This window comes from Limanda limanda, chromosome 1 (genome assembly GCF_963576545.1).
Source record: "Limanda limanda chromosome 1, fLimLim1.1, whole genome shotgun sequence".
Classification (NCBI taxonomy): domain Eukaryota; kingdom Metazoa; phylum Chordata; class Actinopteri; order Pleuronectiformes; family Pleuronectidae; genus Limanda; species Limanda limanda.
Window position 1 is genome coordinate 40,949,405 of NC_083636.1, and position 18,834 is coordinate 40,968,238.

Consider the following 18,834-nt stretch of genomic DNA (forward strand, 5'->3'; position numbering starts at 1 on the left):
CTGATTGTGTTGGTAAGTTCTCCGTGTATCCTTTACAACACCGGCAAAAATCGTTCTTCATCTTCTTCTTCTACTTCTTCCAGCGTGCGTGCAGTTGAGTTCTGTTGACAACAACTATGCGTCGCTCAACATACGTCACATGCTACGTTGCTCTTATTGGTTGTAGGTCTATCCAATTGAGCGAAGAGGCATTTTTTTCCTGGTTCGGTTGAAACACGCCCCATAATCACAGCCCAATGGAGCGGTCTCAGACTCATATTCTGACTAGAATGATGAGTATGAAAACGTCAGACTACCAATCTGCACAATGGTGTCAGATTGTCAGTGTCTTACAATTGACAAGCCCCAAAATTTAAGTCCAACACACTACATGAAGTGTGGAGCGAACAAAATGTTGCAAAAGTAACATTTGTGCACACACAAACACACACACACATTTTTCATTCAGTGACTGACAGCTGGACCGCGAGGAATCATCATGACAACTAAGGGCAGAAGTTTGGCATCAGTCTCTGGGGCGGCTGAGCTGTGAGTTTACCCAGGTAAGACAGCTTTCCTCTGGGGAGAAACACGGACACTCTCCCTCCTCTCCTTTTTAAACCGCCACCTCCTGTTTCCCTGTCAGCTCTTCACTTTCCAATTCCTCTACCTTCCTTCCTCCTTGCACGAATTTCTTCTCTTGCCTCTTCAGTCCTCTGCTACTTTCTTCACCATTTCTCTTCTCCTCCCCCACAACGATCACCATCCCTGACAAAGCCATGAGCGGCAGCCAGCGGCCCCCAAGAGCCGACTGCCTTCCTGCTAAAAATACGAGCTGAGAGAAGAATCGCACAGAGCTGCCACCAACTGAGGGGAAGCAAGAGAAAGGACTGGAAATGGGAGAGATCTTTGGAGGATTTGGAAAAAGAAAAGGAGAAAAGGGGGAAATCTAAAATGAAAGAAAAAGAATGGATGACAATTATTCGAGGGAAGAATGAGAGAAGAAAAGAAGCGTTATATGATCAAGTAAGGAATAAATAGCATTAAGGAAAGTGTGAGAGTAGATTCTGGGAAAATATTAAGAAAGAGTAGGAAGTTTGGGAGCAGATGGCATTACCTGACCGGAGCTCATTAATACTCCAATACTCTGAATACGCTACATCTGATCTTGATAAATCTGCAATGCACACACTAAACAGCAGGAGTTGCATTCAGAGATTCTCTCTGTGTGTGTGTGTGTGTGTGTGTGTGTGTGTGTGTGTGTGTGTGTGTGTGTGTGTGTGTGTGTGTGTGTGTGTGTGTGTGTGTGTGTGTGTGTGTGCGCGCGCATATGTGTGTGTGTGTGTGTGTGTGTGTGTGACAGAGACAGGGGCCAGGAGAGAATGAAAGAGAGAGAAAGAGAATAGGAATAACCAGATTATAAATATTTATAAAAGAGGAAGAGAGAGCGATGGCGGAGTTACAGGGAAGGAGAAGATAACAGTGGAGCGGAGAAAGAGGAGAGACTGACTTCAGAGGCAGCACCAGGCGCGTTTGGCTCGCCTTATCTTTTCTTTCCTGTCTCACCAGTTGCCTTTCTCGCTGCTGGAGTGTGGGCTAGCTGATTTGCAGCCTGCACTCCCTGTAGCTTGTGTGCTTGTGTGTGCTTGTGTGTGTATGTGTGTGTGTGTGTGTGTGTGTGTGTGTGTGTGTGTGTGTGTGTGTGTGTGTGTGTGTGTGTGTGCGTGTGCGTGTGCGTGTGTGTGTGTGTGAGGAAGGGAAGGACAAAAAGTTCTTCCCTTATCTCCTCCTTCTCCACTCCCTTCCCTTAGAGACAAAGATGAACACACAAAGGCCTATGCACCTGCTAACAGGCATCTGCCATTCTTGGGGAGGTGTGTGCCAGTGTTGATGATGCCTACAACAATGGCGATAATGATGATGATAACAGAGCTGCTCTGCACGCTCAGACTCTTGTAGATGTACAAATTCAACAGCTTTTTACTGTCACTCGACTGCATTCGAGGTCATTTCACTCCAGCTTCCAACAGATATCACATGGTGAAGATAAGGTTAACACTTTCTCCTAACTTGCGGAGATAAAATGCTTCCACTGGGGTCTGTCTAAGCAAAAAGTCAAGGAAGAGAAGACTTAGCTTGAGAAAATCTTTTTCACTTCCCCTAGACATAAGGCAATGGCTACTTGTATCCGTTTTTTAATAATAAGTGTTTAGCTGCCAATCACGCAGCAGCAGTCAGCAGGTCAGGAGCTTCAACTAATGTTCACATCAACCATTAGGATGGAGAAAATGTCCATCACAGTCACTTTGACCATGCATGGTCAAATAAGAATGGAGCCAAAAACCAACACATCCAGTGAGCATAAGTTTTGTGTTGATGAGGAGAATGGTCAGACTGGTTGGAGCTGATAGAAAGGCTTGGTAACTTGATAACCACTGTCTACCAGTGCGGTGAGCAGTAAAGCATCTCAAAATGAACATGTCCAACCCTGAGGTGGATGATGCACAACAGCAGAGACTTCAGGTTCCATGCTTGTCAGCAAAGAACAGAAATCTGCAGCTGCAGACTCACCAACACTGGACAGTTAAAAATCTGAAATACACAGCCTGGTCTTGTGAATCTGGATTAGTGCTGAAAATGCACATATGCTCAGAATTTGGAGTCAACAGCATGAATCCATGGACCAAACCTGCCTTGTGTCAACAGTTCAGTCTGCTGGAGAGGTAATGGTTGTAGGAACGTTTTGTTGAAACACTTTGGGCCTTAATACAAATCAATCAATGGTTTGAATGTCTGCGTACTGCAGAGTATTGCTCATCTCTTTATGGCCTCACTTTGCCATATTATAATGGCTCCTTCCAGTAGAATAATGCTCCATGTCACAAAGTGAAATTCTGGTTTCATGAACATGACACTGCTTACAATATTTTCTGTGGGTACACAATATGCAAACTAACTAATGGCTATTTAAGGCCTGAAAAACCTTTCAGGATCATCGACCTGGCAAGTGTCCTCTCAACTGCTGAGATCTGCTGGTGGAGACCTGCTGGTTACTGCAAGTTTCTACCTCATAACTAAGGGTGATTATGGGATGCATTGCCCATTTAACTTAGACTAATTCTCTTTCTATCAGAAGGGATTTAAATCCCTTCTGAAAACTTTTCCAAATTAATGTTTGATTGTTTTATTAAATTGTATCTGTCTGGTCTTGTTTCTTCCTTGTAAGGCATTTTTTAACATTGTTAATAACAGTGCTGTATAAAAAATATTTTTTTATTATTAATTGTTATTTCAATGGCTTTCAGTAAAAAGAAAAAGAGAGCGAAAAACAAAAAACTACAAATAACATGCCCTGTCAACCTAGATGTTAACACAGGGACTTTTCTTGCACATGATCTGCTTTCAGACATGCACTGGACGCCGCAGATCCTCCATATTTTCTCCAGTTGAGGTGCATGTCTGAACGCAAAAGTCAGAGTGAGAGGCTCCGGATTATCTGCAGACTTTCTCCACCTGACCTCCTAGTATAAAGTCCGTAAGTCAAACTCGTGACAGATGCAAGAATGAAAAAGCAATAAAAATATATATATCTCCCGGCGAAATGGCGTTGACACATACACATAGAAGACACCGTTGGATTTGTGTAGAGAGTTTGTGGCGTATAAGAGCCGACGCCACTCTCTCTGTGTTGTAAAGAAAGTCATGTGATCTCTGCAGAGGAATTAAAATGTCACTTCCTGCCTCTCGCCTGAACAATGCGGAGGATCTGTTGCAGTTGTGAATGCGTCTGTGCAGAGAACCCCCTGCTGTGTTGTGCATGTGTCAAAGGCCAACTGCGGGTAAAATCCAGAGAATTGCCATGTCTTAAAACAGCTTTCTAATCTCTCTCCACTCATTCCCTGCCATCTCTCTACTGTTGTCTACAGTTATAACACACAAACAATAAACTTAAAAGGGGGGTTTGATCAAATAAAATGCAATGAAAACAGGGTTGAGATCATCTTCTTGATCATTTTTGAAAAGCAAAAGGAAAGTCTCTGTGTGTTTTTCTCAGTGGTTTGTCCCTGCTGTTTCAAGGGCTGTTGTCAGTGTTACACTACACTTATGAACTGGGACACCTCTGCTCATCACTCCACATCATGTTAAGAAAATAAATACTACAAGTTTTGCATGTGTTCCCTAACAAAAATAATGTGTAGCACAAATAACTGTCGTTTGTGCCCAGAAGCAAGCACAAGATTCTCGTTTTTCTTCTTTACAGGCAGCCATTGGATTTAATTCATTTCAGTCGCCTTGCAGAGACTCCCTGTCATCACAATGAACATCCAGTGAACTCTATTAATTTTTCACATCTTTATCATTGTGTGGAAGGGGAGTTATCAGTGGATACAATTTTAGAACTCTCATTTCTGACACATTAAAGATTTGTGAATCAGCATCACAAAGTCCGGTATTCATGATCTCTGCTGCTCATGAATAGAAAGAGGGTGAATTCTGGTCTCTTTGTATATTTAAAAAGATGAGTCAATTCAAATTTCTCAAATAAAAACACATGCCATGCTTTAGGAAATTGTCAGCTTTAAAGGGAAGTGTATTTTTAATCTGGAGCTCTGAAATTGGTACGATCCTTTAAGGATAAAACAACAACAAAGTGACCTGAATGTAGCCCTGATTCTGGAAACTTCAAAGAATCATTCCCTTTTCAAAGTTTTCACTCTTTCACAGCTTTGCAACCAGAGCAGGTAAATTTAGCCTAGGACTGACCCCAGCGGTAAAATGGATCATCACAAGGGTACCCACATACAGAGATCAGGCTCCTAACCTGCTCTGGATCCAGAAACACAACTTTTAGAGATTCTGACCTAGCCAGTCGTTAAACTTCTTGACCTCGGACGGTAGTCCAAGCTCGGTGAAGTCTCCGGCGTGGATGAACACGTCTCCATATGGCATTTGGATGCTGTCTGTCCGAGAGTGAGTATCTGAGATGCACACAAAACGGGTGTAGCCTGGTGGCTTAGGCGTGTCGTGGGCCATTGGGTCCACCCTGAGAAGAATAAAAGAACAGAAGACAAGAAAGTTGAGCGAATGACGGAGGAAAAGGGGTCACTAGAGTTGTTGATGAACTAAAACAATACTGGAGAAAGAGAGACAGTGCTGTATGCAAAATCTCTGCGGTAAGACGCTGACAATGAAAGAAGTTTGAATAAGTATCCAGCAAAAATCCTCCCCACAGACTGAGAGAGAGGAGGAAACACTGAGAAGCTAGCAAGAGACCACGATAAAAGCAGAGCGGTGTAAGAGACAGAAAGAGGAATGTGCGGAGATAGAAAAAGAATAAAGTGCAGATGGAAAAAGAGCAGAGTCCTGTGGGATTTTCTGAGAGTGTGCAGATCTATAGGGTCTCCAGAGAGAAGAGAGGAGCTGGTGAATAACCGTGGCCCAGTTTAGCAAGTTCTCCTCCAGGTACGATAACACCCAGCCATGCCTCCTCCTCCCCGTCCCCCTCCACATCCCACCACAAGAAAGAAGGCGATGAGGGAAGGTGGGAAACCAGATAGACAACCATGTTGGTTAGTCGGCAAGAAGTCTGCGACACGAAAGTGATAAAATACAAAAGAGAGTTCATAAATAACGTTTAATTTTCACTATTCAGTATAATAAAATGTAAAGGAATGTGATGCTTTGTTGAGTCCCACAGATCAATTCTTGATATTAGCATCAATATTACTGTGTGTAAAAGACAGCTTTCATGGCTATATAAACTGCATTTAAATCAAATCAAAGCCAGATTTAAAGTTTTATTTCAATTGTATGGTCCAAGCTCTGATACTTAAAGACACACCAATTCACCTGACATTAAAATCATCCACCGGTTTTATAGGTTGAGGAGTGTAGATTCTACAAACATCCTAAGTAAATAACGGCGGAGGTTCAAATAGAAGCATGGACAAAAAATAAAGATGTAAAGACCAGATAACAAGCAGTGTAAGACCATGACAGCAGAATGTGCCCTTCACAGCACAAGTTCCCTCAGTGATGTTTGACTTTAACGTTCCTCTATGATCACTAAGAAGATCACATCAAATCATGTGACGCCTTATCGTAGATGTTTTTAAGTGTTTGTGGCTATTGTTTGAGATTAAGTTATTATTTAAAAAACAGCTTTAATTGGTAGTTTGTGCTAGTGTAAGAAAAATAAAACCAGGGACAGCACCACTTCCTGAGAGGTTGCCCAACTGACGACTTGATGATGCAAAATCGTGTTGATATCAGGTCATTTTCTTTGGAAAAATAGGCTCATGAGAAGTTCCAGCAAAATAGTTGTTAATATGGGACTATTGTCGTTTAGCACCGGATGGACTATTGCATGTCATGGTAGTTAAACTGTCCTTGGGCAAGATACTGAACCTTAAATTGCCCCCTTTTCATAGAGAAGGTGCTGCATATAGATGCACTGTATGAATGTGTGTGTAAAAGGGTGAATGTAAAAAGTGTACTGTAATGCTCTTTGAGTGGTCATCGGGACCAGAAAAGCTCTATATAAATTCAGACCATTTACCATTTAAAGGAAAAAGTTGAAGTTGTTTTTCTACCATGGGCCAGCTACTAAGCATATGGGTTATCCCACTTGGTGTATGGGAACCTTGGTGTGATAAATCAAAATATCATTCAAATTTGAATATAAGGCAGCCATAAGGAATGCCAGTGTTTCCCCTATAATAGTAAAGGTCTGGCAGGCATATGAGTAGGAACAAATTAATAAAAAAAACAAAAAAAAAACACTGTTATCCACAAAGGCTGTCTGTCCAGCTTGTTAGTTTATTGAGGTTTATTGTGGCCTTATAGTTTCATTTCCCTGTTTAGTATGTATAATGGTTTATTTTTAATTGTCAAGTAATTATCAAGGTTTATCTTGTCACTGAGTAATTTTCTCCTGCTTTGTGTGACATGCAGTGAATGTTCATTCCTTATTTCCTTCTCCTAATTTTAAATAACTCACTGCATGTTTATGACGGTAGACTCATTAAAATGTGCAATAATTTTATCTGAATATGAAAAACAGTAGCATTAGAATGTAATAGAGGCACCAACTTTGAGCTTCTACAGCCACTTTTTCTTCAGGCGGTCAAGCCCCCAAATCCATAGCTGCCTACATTTTGTCATTGGCTTTTTACTCTATATCCATGTGGAAAGCCTTGAATAATGCCATTGATTTAGTGACAAAATGTCCATATCATGATGCCATGGTCAACGTTTTCTCCAAGCCAAGGAAGGTAAAGTGTAAAAATGAATAATGCTCACTGTGTTCATGATGTGCCACTTTTGCAAAGGTTATTCTTATGCTAAAAAATATTTCTGTAATGGTTTTAATGAGAGTGCTTGCACCTTTTGCATTTCTGGCTGCCTCGTGTTTTTCCATTCGATGCATATTGTCAAGTTTGTTTTTTTTGGTAAGCATCAATGTGCCTGGTGAAGGAATTCTGGACGAAACACTGTTATCCAACTTTTGGCATATTTACAGTGATACGATAAACCAAAAAGGAAAAAAAAGAAAATTACCATTATCTTTTGATTGTTCCATCTGGTTTCCACTGCCACTACTCTAACTGTTGGAACCTGTGCCAGCAGTTTTACCAACTGTCTCCTGACTCACACATATGCTCATGCTGTAGCAATATCACTTTTTGGGGACATTTATATACATTTATATTTAAAGCTTTCCAGCAGCTCAAAGGGCATGCTCCCTCTCTTAATGTGAAACATACATAGGCACCACTGAGTTAACCGATTGCAATTGCAAATAATTAATACATGAAAACAGTTTTTGCTGTAAAGCTGGGCACAGTAGATTGGCATGACTGTTAGTGTATAAATAGTGTTGTGGAAATTGACATTTCTGAATTTATCAAACAGCTCCTTAAATGGAGTGGTGAATTTGCTATTAAAGCATAACGCAGGAGCAAAACCAAAAACACAGAGGCAACTATACATTCTGATAAGATAAACATGGAAACAGGATAAGTAAAAGATCAATAAAGTAAGTATTTTCTAAAATATCTTACATTTAAGGGATGATAATATTCATTTCTGGTTCAAGTCTCATTATGAATGAAAAACAAATAAAATTTCAAAAATCTGATTAGAACCACAATTCACAGGAAAATACTCTTACTGAAAAAAGTATAACTGACAGCGATATTAGCTGCCCTGCTGCATACAGTTTAAATCTACTCACATGTGGACGTGTGGTGGCTGGAAGCGTCCTTGGTTGATGTTGTAGAAGGTGAAGGCCTGAGTGGGGTTGGTGCTGTACTCGTCCACCTCCACCGTGGTCCTGTTGCCTCGCTGGGCTTGTGACTGAGCCTGCGACTGCTGCCGCCTCGCCGCCATAATCTCTGACAGGGTGAAGGCCATGGCAAAGGGGACCCAGAGCAGAGTGGGCGGAGTCAGGTCTGGAACTTAAGCTAATTGCTGTTTTTGCTCTAGGACTGTGGGTGGAAAGTACCAAACCTGAAATGGGGGCTGCAGCAAAGGGGTCCCGACAGGTTCAAACCCTCACAGAGCTCCCAGTCACAGTGAGCTGAGGAGAGAACATTGACTTCTCCCTCGTTCTATTCTTCACAACTCCTCTGCACCTGAGACACACAGAAGACATGATTAGCCAATCAATCAGGTTTAAATGTACATTTTATGATAAAGTAATGTTTCTTGCATTCCATTCTTAAATGTCAGCATATGTTGATTGTGTGATTGTAAATGGGACATTTTTGAGTTTTTGACAGCTGGTCAAATAATGCGAGACATTTCACGCGGCTGCTTGAAAGGCTGTGTAATTGGGATGATTATTGTCATTTTAAGGGCTAAATAACTATCAAATTAGAAGTAAAATCTGCTCAAAATCAAAAGATGCATAACCTTGTTGGACAGGCAATGGGCAGTCATATATTTAAAATACATACTAATAAATGTATCGAAAAACACAGATGATGTCTTCTTAATTAAATGCATTTTTTTGTGGGGAAAAATGAATGAAAAAAAAAAAAAAAATAGTCTAATCAAACTAAGATTTCGCGACCCCCCTGCAGTACCTCCGCGGACCCCCCAGGGGTCGCGGATCCCCTCTTGACGACATCTGCGCTAGACATCGACCTGTGTGGTTGGTTGCTGTTTCTCTGATACAGATTTAAATCTCTAAAGATATCGCATGAGTTCATCTCCAGTCTTGTAAACACAATAACGACTGGAGCTCTATAATCTGAGCTCTTTTAATTATTTCTTTATTTGTGTACATGCTGTCCTACACTGCTTTAGCTTAAATTAATGATTTAGATTTTCAGGTGCCATCCTCCATAAATGCTCAGATGGACAGCCCAGCTTTATGAGGCTCTGGCAACTCCCTCGCCAGAGCAGAGCCTCTGAGAGGTGCTAAGAAGATGGGGATGCTGGGAGAAGGAGGTGATAATTTGGGGACTACCATCTTTGGCAAAGTCCGCCCAGACCGCCGTGCAATGTCAGTGTGCCATCTCAATTCCTCATTCACTGCGACCTGACGCGCTGACAGAACCCCGACGTGACAGATACTCACTTCACACTGCGGTGCTTTCTCACAGGCAAATCATAGCATGCTCCATGGAGGTGTTTCGGGAGCTCATACAGTACCTTGCGTGTTCTGCGTGCACACGCCGATGTGTATGCAGGTCTGTGCATGCATATTTAAATGTATTTCTGTTGTCAGGAATTCGACACTGACAGCCTTTCACACAGACAAATGTGAAGCAAATGCTGAGCGTAGACGTCTTCAAGAGCACCCTCAATCCACTCAACCCTCAGTGTATTTATTCTGACTGTGTCTGAAATATCATCGGTCCCTTATATCTATCAGATAATTCAATCACAATTTCAATCCTTTTAGATTGTCGATTAAATCCATTTATAGTCAGCTTTTTGCCTTTGTAAGACAAGTTAAACCTGGCTCAGAATTTGTTATTGAAGTGTATACTTCTTGTTCATTTTTGTATGCAAATCTGCTCTCACACAATTTAAACTGGTTGTGTAGCGAAAGCAGCAATAGCTAGTTTAAGCATCAGTATCTATGCAGAAGTGTCGAGCCACGGTACGGGCTCACGTGTTTTACATGGTAAGAGAGTATTCACACTGAAGTCAGGCCTTAAAACAACACAGGGTTTTGATCAAGCAAGTCCAGGTCGAATCAACACATCCATGAATTTGAAGGTTTCTCGTCGCACATTGGTTTATAAATGTATTAGACAGGATTTTTAAACATTTGAACATTAGTGGAAAATTTTAGGAAAATTGTAGAAACACAGAACCACATGTTAGTGTTACAAAGGAAAGGGCCGTGTGCTTACATGTATCTGTTTAACCACAATCGTGCCAGGTTATGTGTTTCAGTGCGCCACACAGAGACTGATTCACATTTTAAACTTGATGCAGATCTTTTCTATCACATGCATGTTACTGAAACACAACAGAATGTTCTCATATGTAAAGTTTGAGTTAAAAAATATAAACTTTGTCTCATTAAAATCCATATCTGTGTTTGATAATGTTCCCAGCTTTCAAAATCAAACAATCTACCATTCATACCCACATCACACAGCAACTGGCAGGTTGAGGAAGTAGAGAGGGTTTGAACTTCTCTCTCATCAGCTCTTTTTTTTATCTGTCCTTGTGATCCTCACCTATGTGACTAATTGCATAAATACCACAAAGACACACAGACCACACAAAGTTCTTGCAGCTTTTCTAGTTTCCAGTATCAGTGTTCATGTTTGCTGATATGCGCCGAGCTGGAAAACTTTTACTTTACAAATTAAACTACGCACAGAATTTGTGAATTTATATTTAAATTATACATTAAATAAAAGTGTATTTTCCTAATTTATGTCTTGTTTTTATGTAAATGGTCTGTATTTATATAACGCTTTTCTAGACTTGATGACCACTCAAAGTTTGCCATTCACCCATTCACACACGCATTCATACAGTGCATCTAGCAGCACTTTTTTTTTTGTTCTACGAGGGGCAATTCGGGGCTCAGCATCTTGCCCAAGGACACTTCGGCATGCAGATGGGGACGACTGGGGATCGAACTGATGACCTTCTGGTTGGAGGACAACGCTCTACTCTATAATTATTATGAAAAAGTGTATGGTTAAACTGTAATCGTCACTTATATGGGTTTGATAACGACATGAGAATCACACATTTCTGTACATTTCTTTACTCCCTAATATCGGCAAATGCTGTAAGCAGTCAGGCTCTAATAGCCCATTCACTTTACAACTAATTTGATTGTTTGTCTAAATTACCCTTCTAGTTGATGTTATGTTTTGATTCTGCCCCCGGTCGAAATTGTTATGAGTCGGTACAGACATGGTCCATCTCTCTGCTCCAGGGGATTTCAGAGTTAAAAGGTCCTCCCCCTCAGGGAGCCCTCTTGTGATTCTGGGTCCCTCCATTTTTCCGTGGCCAGGGGTTATCACAAAGCAACTCCTGTCACACACATCTATGCCCAAAGTAGAAATCAGTGAAAAAGACTGACATAAGGCTTTGCTCAGTATAGAGACAAGTCAGAATCTGACACTGATGAGGCTAACAGAAGAGCTGAAGCGGGAAAATGGTACCCCGAGGTAGGACATCACAGCTAGGTCCAGAGAGAGAAGGTTTCCTTGAAGGCTCACAGGATCTGTGGTCTTTGGGACAAGTAATAATGATCTAGGACACATCTGCAACAACATCCCTGACAAACCCTGTGTGACCACTATCACGTCTCCACTGACGATGAGAATTAACAACAATCATTGAGCAACTGCGCTAGAAAGTACAGCTACTACTTATCCTGGCGTCTGTTCTGTTCCAGGATTTTGGGAAGAAATGGATTTTGAATGCACAAAACTGTGCTTAAAAATGTGTAAATGTCTAAGCTTTGCAATCTGGAGCAACTGTTGAACCAAAACTCACCAATAAAAGAGAAACAGTGCAAATTAAAGACAATTTTCGAAATCACAATTAACAAAGATTCTGAGGGAATATTTGGAGCTCTGTGGCTTCTGCCGCAATAAGACATGTTAATGACAGTAACACGGTCGCGGTCCTCCCAATCTCCTTTTCTCTTTTTCTGCCACATGAGGACACAGGATTCTCAAGTGCATCTGAATGTGACACTGAATTACAGTGTCTGTTTTATGCAAAGCCGGAATAATGTGATCACTGTGTCTAGCTCGGTGAAATATGGTGAATAGAAAAAGGAAAATTCGAGGTAGCTTTAACATTTTTCATTAGGATGTGAAAATATGAAAGAACAAAAGCATCATTCCTTATTTTAAGATTCAACCTTTCCCTGTGTTAACTTTACTTTTAACTTCACGTATAAAGCTGTTTTCATTCACCTTAGGCTCAGAAAATGTTGCTAACTTTAATTAACAATCCTTCAGCAAATTACTGAATTGCTTGTGTGGATTATCAGCTTCTTGTCCATGTTCAGAGCTGGTTCTCCTCTGGTGAGCTCTGCGGTTCTACAGTCTGCGCTCAACTGAACTCAAGTTGGATGAAACTTTCCAGACATGCTGACCCGTGCACGGGCTGCACGCAGACCGACCTGCACTCGGACACATCGTGTAAATGTGGTGCAAGTGAAATCTTACATGAAAACATTAAAGCGTCCCTGCTGTAGAGGACGTAAACACGTCTTCACTAAAACCTGCAGACTGTCCAGCTGACCCCGGGAATATACGCAGCACCGTGCGTGTATGGTGCAAACCTGTCCTTCAGACCCGCGCGTTTTAACAACATCATGAGAACAGAGAGAAGATGAAGAGAACTAACCTACCGGCTCCTGCTGACAGCCGCAGTCAAGTTGCTCAGTGCTGGATGTGGAGAGAGGGACGGAGTCTGCACAGGGAGGAAGACGCGCTGGTCAGTTTGAATGCGCACCCCCGTGGTGCACCGGTGCAGCGTGGTGGATCTCTCTCTCTCTCTCTCTCTCTCTCTCTCTCTCTCTCTCTCTCTCTCTCTCTCTCTCTCTCTCTATCTCTCTCTCTCTCTCTCTCTCTCTCTCTCTCTCTCTCTCTCTCTCTCTCTCTCTCTCTCGCCACACAATGAGGAGGAGCAGAGGAGGAGCAGAGGAGGAGAGAGGAAGGACCGAGCTCACCGCGGTTGCTGATGCCTGGAGCATCAATCCTTTATTCCTCCAATTTATTTCCTACACCCTAAGAAGACATTTAAAAAAAAAAACATAGCTTATTCATTAATTCTACCATTTCACTGTTTACACGTGGCCTAATTTAAAAAGCATCTATTTTGGTTGTTTATTTATATAGTTGTGAAGGATGTATTCAGAGCATAACACTAAGGTAAAAATGTTCGAATAAGCCCTGCAATCAAATTCAGCAAAGTAAAAGCTGGAAAGGTCAATTTCATCAAAGGGCAGAGTGAGCCATATTGTTATAATGCATCTTATTTAATTTGACAATTGTACATATTAAACATTGATCTCAAAACGGACATAAAAAGTAGTGATACAAAATACTAAGATATAAGTACAGGGGACAACTTTCCATACGAGACTACAGAAGTGTATAAGTGCCACCTTTTACTGCTCTGCTCATTTACAACAATTCCACCAATTCATCGACACATGGCATTATTTTAGAGTCAGACATATAATGCAGATAGGATGAGATAAGTTATTCTCAATATGCAATAACGTCTCTGATCTTATTTGACTTTATCTTCAAAGTTTCCACTATCTTGTAGAAAAAAACCCTTTCATTAACCCTTTTCACATTATATTCTTCCAATAGCCTGTATAATGTGTGTAAAACTGAAGAGACTGAGCTCTTCCTCATGTGTTTCAATCCTCCACAGTCTGAGAGGAAAGAGGACTTAACTTGCCCAGCTCACTGAAGCTGTGCATGATGCATAACTGAGGGCAGAACATATACTTGGCCAATAAGAATACGGATTAGGCTTTTAATATCATTGCATTAAAATTATTTCAACAATCAAATGATAATAAACATTTGAAATTGTTGGATTCATTAATTTATCGAGACAATTAGTTTCTAGTCGTACATTTTCCCAGTTATATCCACATAATCATGTATTTATAATTTGTAATTGTTCTGAATACAAGTAAACTTTTTGGATAAATTGCCTTGAATCTTCTGTCCATCCATCCACCCGTTGAATGGATGGATGGATCCATTTGATTTGACAAGCAAATCAAACAGATCAGTGAATAAGTTGAGAAGCTTCAGGCTGTTAAATCTCTGTATTTGTATAACAGAGTAATCCCCATCATTTACGGGCCATGTGAGGGATAATCAGCCAAATTACAATATTACAGCTTTTTACCACCTCTGCACCTGTTTGTCTGTGAGTAATTGGATGAGGGTTTAGGGAGGTGGTGAGCTAAACTAACAGACCACAATCTGGAGCTCAGTCAATCCTTTACGGGCAGGCTTCGAGTTACAGTGGAAGCATCACAGGCTGGGTATGTCTGCCATCTGCTGGTGAAGTGTTATCAATTTGTCGCTTCTTCTTTTAATATCTGTACAGCAGCGCGACGTAACTGCAGGGCCGGGGAAGGTATGAAGGGGAAAACAGAAGTAAGAAAAGAAATTTTATTCTCTCAAAATTCATCATCTGATTTCTTTCTAATTTAAACTTACAGCTTTGTTTATTGCTCATTGTGCACAATGTACAACTGCAGTGTACTGTTTGGTGGTTGTATATCTATATGTCTGGTATTCATGGACATTAATTACAGGCTCTCATTAATTATCAATCTAATATAACATATGAGGCACAGAGCTAAGCATCAGTTTTTTCACAGAATAGTTACCCAGTGCTCTTGTGAAAAGACCCATTGTCATTTAATTAGTCTGATAACAGAACCTACAAAAACGTTGCTGCACAATAAAAACAACAAATCACATGAATAAAAACTGTAAACAATAAAAGAATGGTGTTGCCTGTTTGCTTTCATTGTGTCATTTACTGCCCAGTTTTGACCACAGCACATATATTGTTCCTGTCATTTTCATAGGTGTGTAATGTTGACAAACATGTTTTCATGCCTTGTTTGTCAAGCTGCCATTCGCCATTCTTTATTAGACACATGCACGGTGTGGAAACTGTACTTGCACATTAAGAAATAATGTAAGGCCTATGTAAACAAGCAATTGACAGAAATGTATCATCTATGTGTAAGATTTGCAGTGTGTTTAGGAAGTTTGAGACTATTTTTTCACAAGTAATTTCAGTGTGTACGCTGTGTGTGTGGTGAGAAGGGCAAGAGAGACTGTGTGTGTGACGGTGAGGCTGGTGACTGGTGCGGAGAGTTAGAATACACAGAATACATCCTGTAAAATGTCTAATACACCAGATGAATCCATACAATAAGACCAAACACCAGCGGTTGCATCACACTTGCCTCACTCAACCTAAGCTCTTTCTTTCTCATTTCATATCCAGTGAACTTTCAGCAGAATGACTGATGGAGGAATGGCAACAAGATAGTGAAAGGGGAGAAATCTCAGCATCTGGCATAGTTGCATTTGCCCACAGATGCTGGCTGCTGATTGGGCGTCCTGGAAAGATCACACAGGAAATATTAGATATGCCTGTCAAATATGATTAATGACCAACAGCAAAGCAGCTGATGAGTTACAGTAATGAGGACAGAGCCTGCCACTGCAAGTCCAACTTATAGGCCCCTGGGTCCCCAGATTATTCTGTAACCCAAACATGTGTAATTATTTTATTTATGTCTCAAAAATACAATCTCTACAGTGTCAAATTTGCATGAATTTAACTGCTGTTCTGAGGGGAGGAGACACAACAAAGAAGAAAGACACAGATGCATAACTACAGTTTGTAAGATGACGTGTTTATTTCCCCTCTAGCCGATGGTGGATGCAGATTGACAATGAGAAGAGTTTCATGTAATGCAGCAGTGATATGAAACACTGAGTACAATAAAAAAACACTCAATCTAAAATAAATGTGATAGAGAAAGTACTATGTGGATGTGTGTGTGAATGGGTGGATGTAAAAACGCAATGTAAAGCAGCATCTCACTTTTTTGTGTGTGAACTTGGGTTAATGCTTAATACTGCAGATACATCATGTAGAAATCAGTTAACCTCCTCGCCTCCTTTTGGTTCCAGGGTGATCAGGTGTGAGGTGGACAGTAGGACACTCGTGCAGTCTATTGGTCAGGCCTGACAAGATGTCCCTCAGCACAGGCAACAAGCAGCAGCAGCAGCCTCAGCACTCTCATTGAAAAGGAACGCCCTCTCATTAAGTGTGAAACAAAGCGTCACCACTGATCTGTTCTCCAACATGAATAATGTGAATGTGATGTGCTGAACTAAGCTGAAATTGAGTAAAGTGTAAACAAAGAGTGAACAGCTCCCCCCTGTGGGGGAATCTACAGCCTGCCAAACATCAGTGAATTTGCAGAAAGAAACATTATTAGCAAAGGATCAACTAATTATAAATAATATGGATGATGTGGTTGATGGGTTTAACTAGCTTTTTTGTAATTAAAGGACCTGAACTTGCAGAAGAAATCAAAGAACCACCAGCTGAATATGGGATGACTATAAAGTATCAGGAATATATAAATCTAAGCTTGATCTTATTGAGAGCAGGGGAAATAAATATAAACATGTTATATTATAAGCAAATACAACATGACAACTGATTGTAACAGAACTGACATTAATTTAGTTGGATAATTTCACCAATTACATGCTGATGTCTTTGCTTCCCCAGTTTGCTAAAATATTGGAGAAACTCTTTGTAGCAAGGCTTGATGATTTCACAGAGAAGCACACATTGTTGGCAGATAGTTAATAAAGGTTCAGACAAAACATATCAACTTCTATGGCATTAAAGGAATTGTTTAAAGAAATAACTACTTGTACAGATAATAAAAAATGTACAATGAGAGGTTATTATAGATTTCTTTTGGCATTTGACACAATAGATAACAGAATTTAGATATGGCATCCGTGGGTGTGTGGAATTGCCTGAAAAGTCACACTGGACAACACCAGGAATTTGTAAATGACAAATGTGAGGTATCAAACATTTTGAAATTTGTTTTACTTGATAACAATGTTTTTAGTCTGGAACAAATCTGAAGCAGTTTTAGAGGTGGTTTGTATTAAACTAATGGATCCATTGCACATCTTTTATGAGAGGAGGAGAAGAGGAATGAAAAACAATTTGACATACGTAAAAAGAGACAACTACAGCAAGGTTGTGGAGGATGGACACTGGGGGAGAGTAGAAATATATTTCTAAACTAATTTTTGAGTTAGAATAAGCTGAACTAGCCAGTCTAAATGTCAGTGTATATATGACAGGAAAAGGTGATCACCCAAGGCAAATAATGAAAACTTCTGAATGTCAACAGTTAGGGAACATCTGAAACAAGTTATGGAAGATTTGTTCCAATTCTGAATGGTTTTATTATGGCTCTTTGTGGTATGACAGCCTCTATTTAACCATCCAGTTTGTCAGGCTTCCCTTTGAGGGTGTTTCAGCACTAATGCTTCTTTAAATTTAACAGATTTTTACTTTAAAAGGTTGTACAGAACTTTTAAGAATAAAAAGTAAAATAAGACAAAGAAAGAGAATTTCAATGAAACGTCTGAATGATGATGAGTGTCTCGGATGTAGCAACCAGATCTGCTGTGCAGATGGTGTTACTTAAAGATAAGAACACCATTAGCAGAGTCAGCTAAATTTTCCAGAAGCGTATTTAAGGCGCGCTGTGCAGAAGGTTCAGAGATATAATGAGCAGATAGAAGCTACGTGCTCCTCTCAGCGTGTTCCCTGTAGATGAGAAGATTCCATCTGGATACACAAAAGAGACAGCGTGAGGCTTTTTCTGCTACTGTTTGTTTTAATTTGTTCAGTACTGGAGTTTCATGGACCAAACAATGGCACAACACTGCATTACACTTTCTCTCTCTGGGTACAACTGACTAACACAAATGTTAAAACTATTCCTCTACAAAAAGGACTAAAGTACTCTCATGCACAGTCTCTTTATGCTCTCTCTCTCTCAAACACACTCACACACACCTGCTGCTCACACTTTCAGTTTCAGAGTATCTTCCATACACCATATGCAGCCACTCATTCACAACTAAATACATTCTCAAGAAAACAAAACAGTCAATTATAATTTTTAAAACAAATCATATCATTTTTTGAATAACACTTGTGACACGCGAACAGTGCCAACTTGAAACTGGAAGTAGGTTTTACCATAATATATCTGTATGGCAGCTGTTTGGCAATACCTCGAATATAACAATATGCTTTATTTATTGGAGAGTTATCTATCAGACTTATCTATCAGGGTCACGGTCAAAGTATCTAATCTAAGGGATGATTACCAGCCAATACCAATAGAAATATATTTTTTAATGATTTTTACATTATGTTTTCAACTATTTCATATCTTAATATGCAAAAAGGCCCTCAACTTTGACCGGGTCAGTGCTTTTCAGGACAACATTTGTGGTTTTGTCTGTTTCAGTCATATAACGTGGCTGCAGACTGTTTTCCAAAGCAGGGGGTCTTTGATTGATTTCCTACCTTCTAGGTGCTGTTTTCATTTCAGTACACTATGAAAGTTTTCATATCTTGTAAAGTAGGTTTGTGTTTGGACCAGTTAATCATGAAGATAATCACTGAAAAGTAGTGAATTCGAATTTGGAACTCTTTATCATTTTAAGATGCAGATCAGCTACTCGATGGAGCTTGAGGTGAGTTTGTTTTGTCAGCTTCAGAGATTGTTTCATAACC

General features: G+C 40.3%; 1 protein-coding gene across 1 annotated transcript in view; it reads right to left on the reverse strand.

Annotated features, from left to right (window-relative positions):
• mpped1 (metallophosphoesterase domain containing 1) overlaps positions 1 to 8,394 on the reverse strand; it is a 65,790-nt gene extending 57,396 nt beyond the window's left edge. The window contains exons 1-2 of the mRNA XM_061080323.1: positions 8,216 to 8,394; positions 4,842 to 5,023 (exon numbers count right to left, since the gene is read on the reverse strand). Coding sequence (XP_060936306.1) covers positions 4,842 to 5,023; positions 8,216 to 8,394 — 361 coding nt within the window. The remainder of the gene's footprint in view (positions 1 to 4,841; positions 5,024 to 8,215) is intronic.
• Positions 8,395 to 18,834: the final 10,440 nt, after the last annotated feature.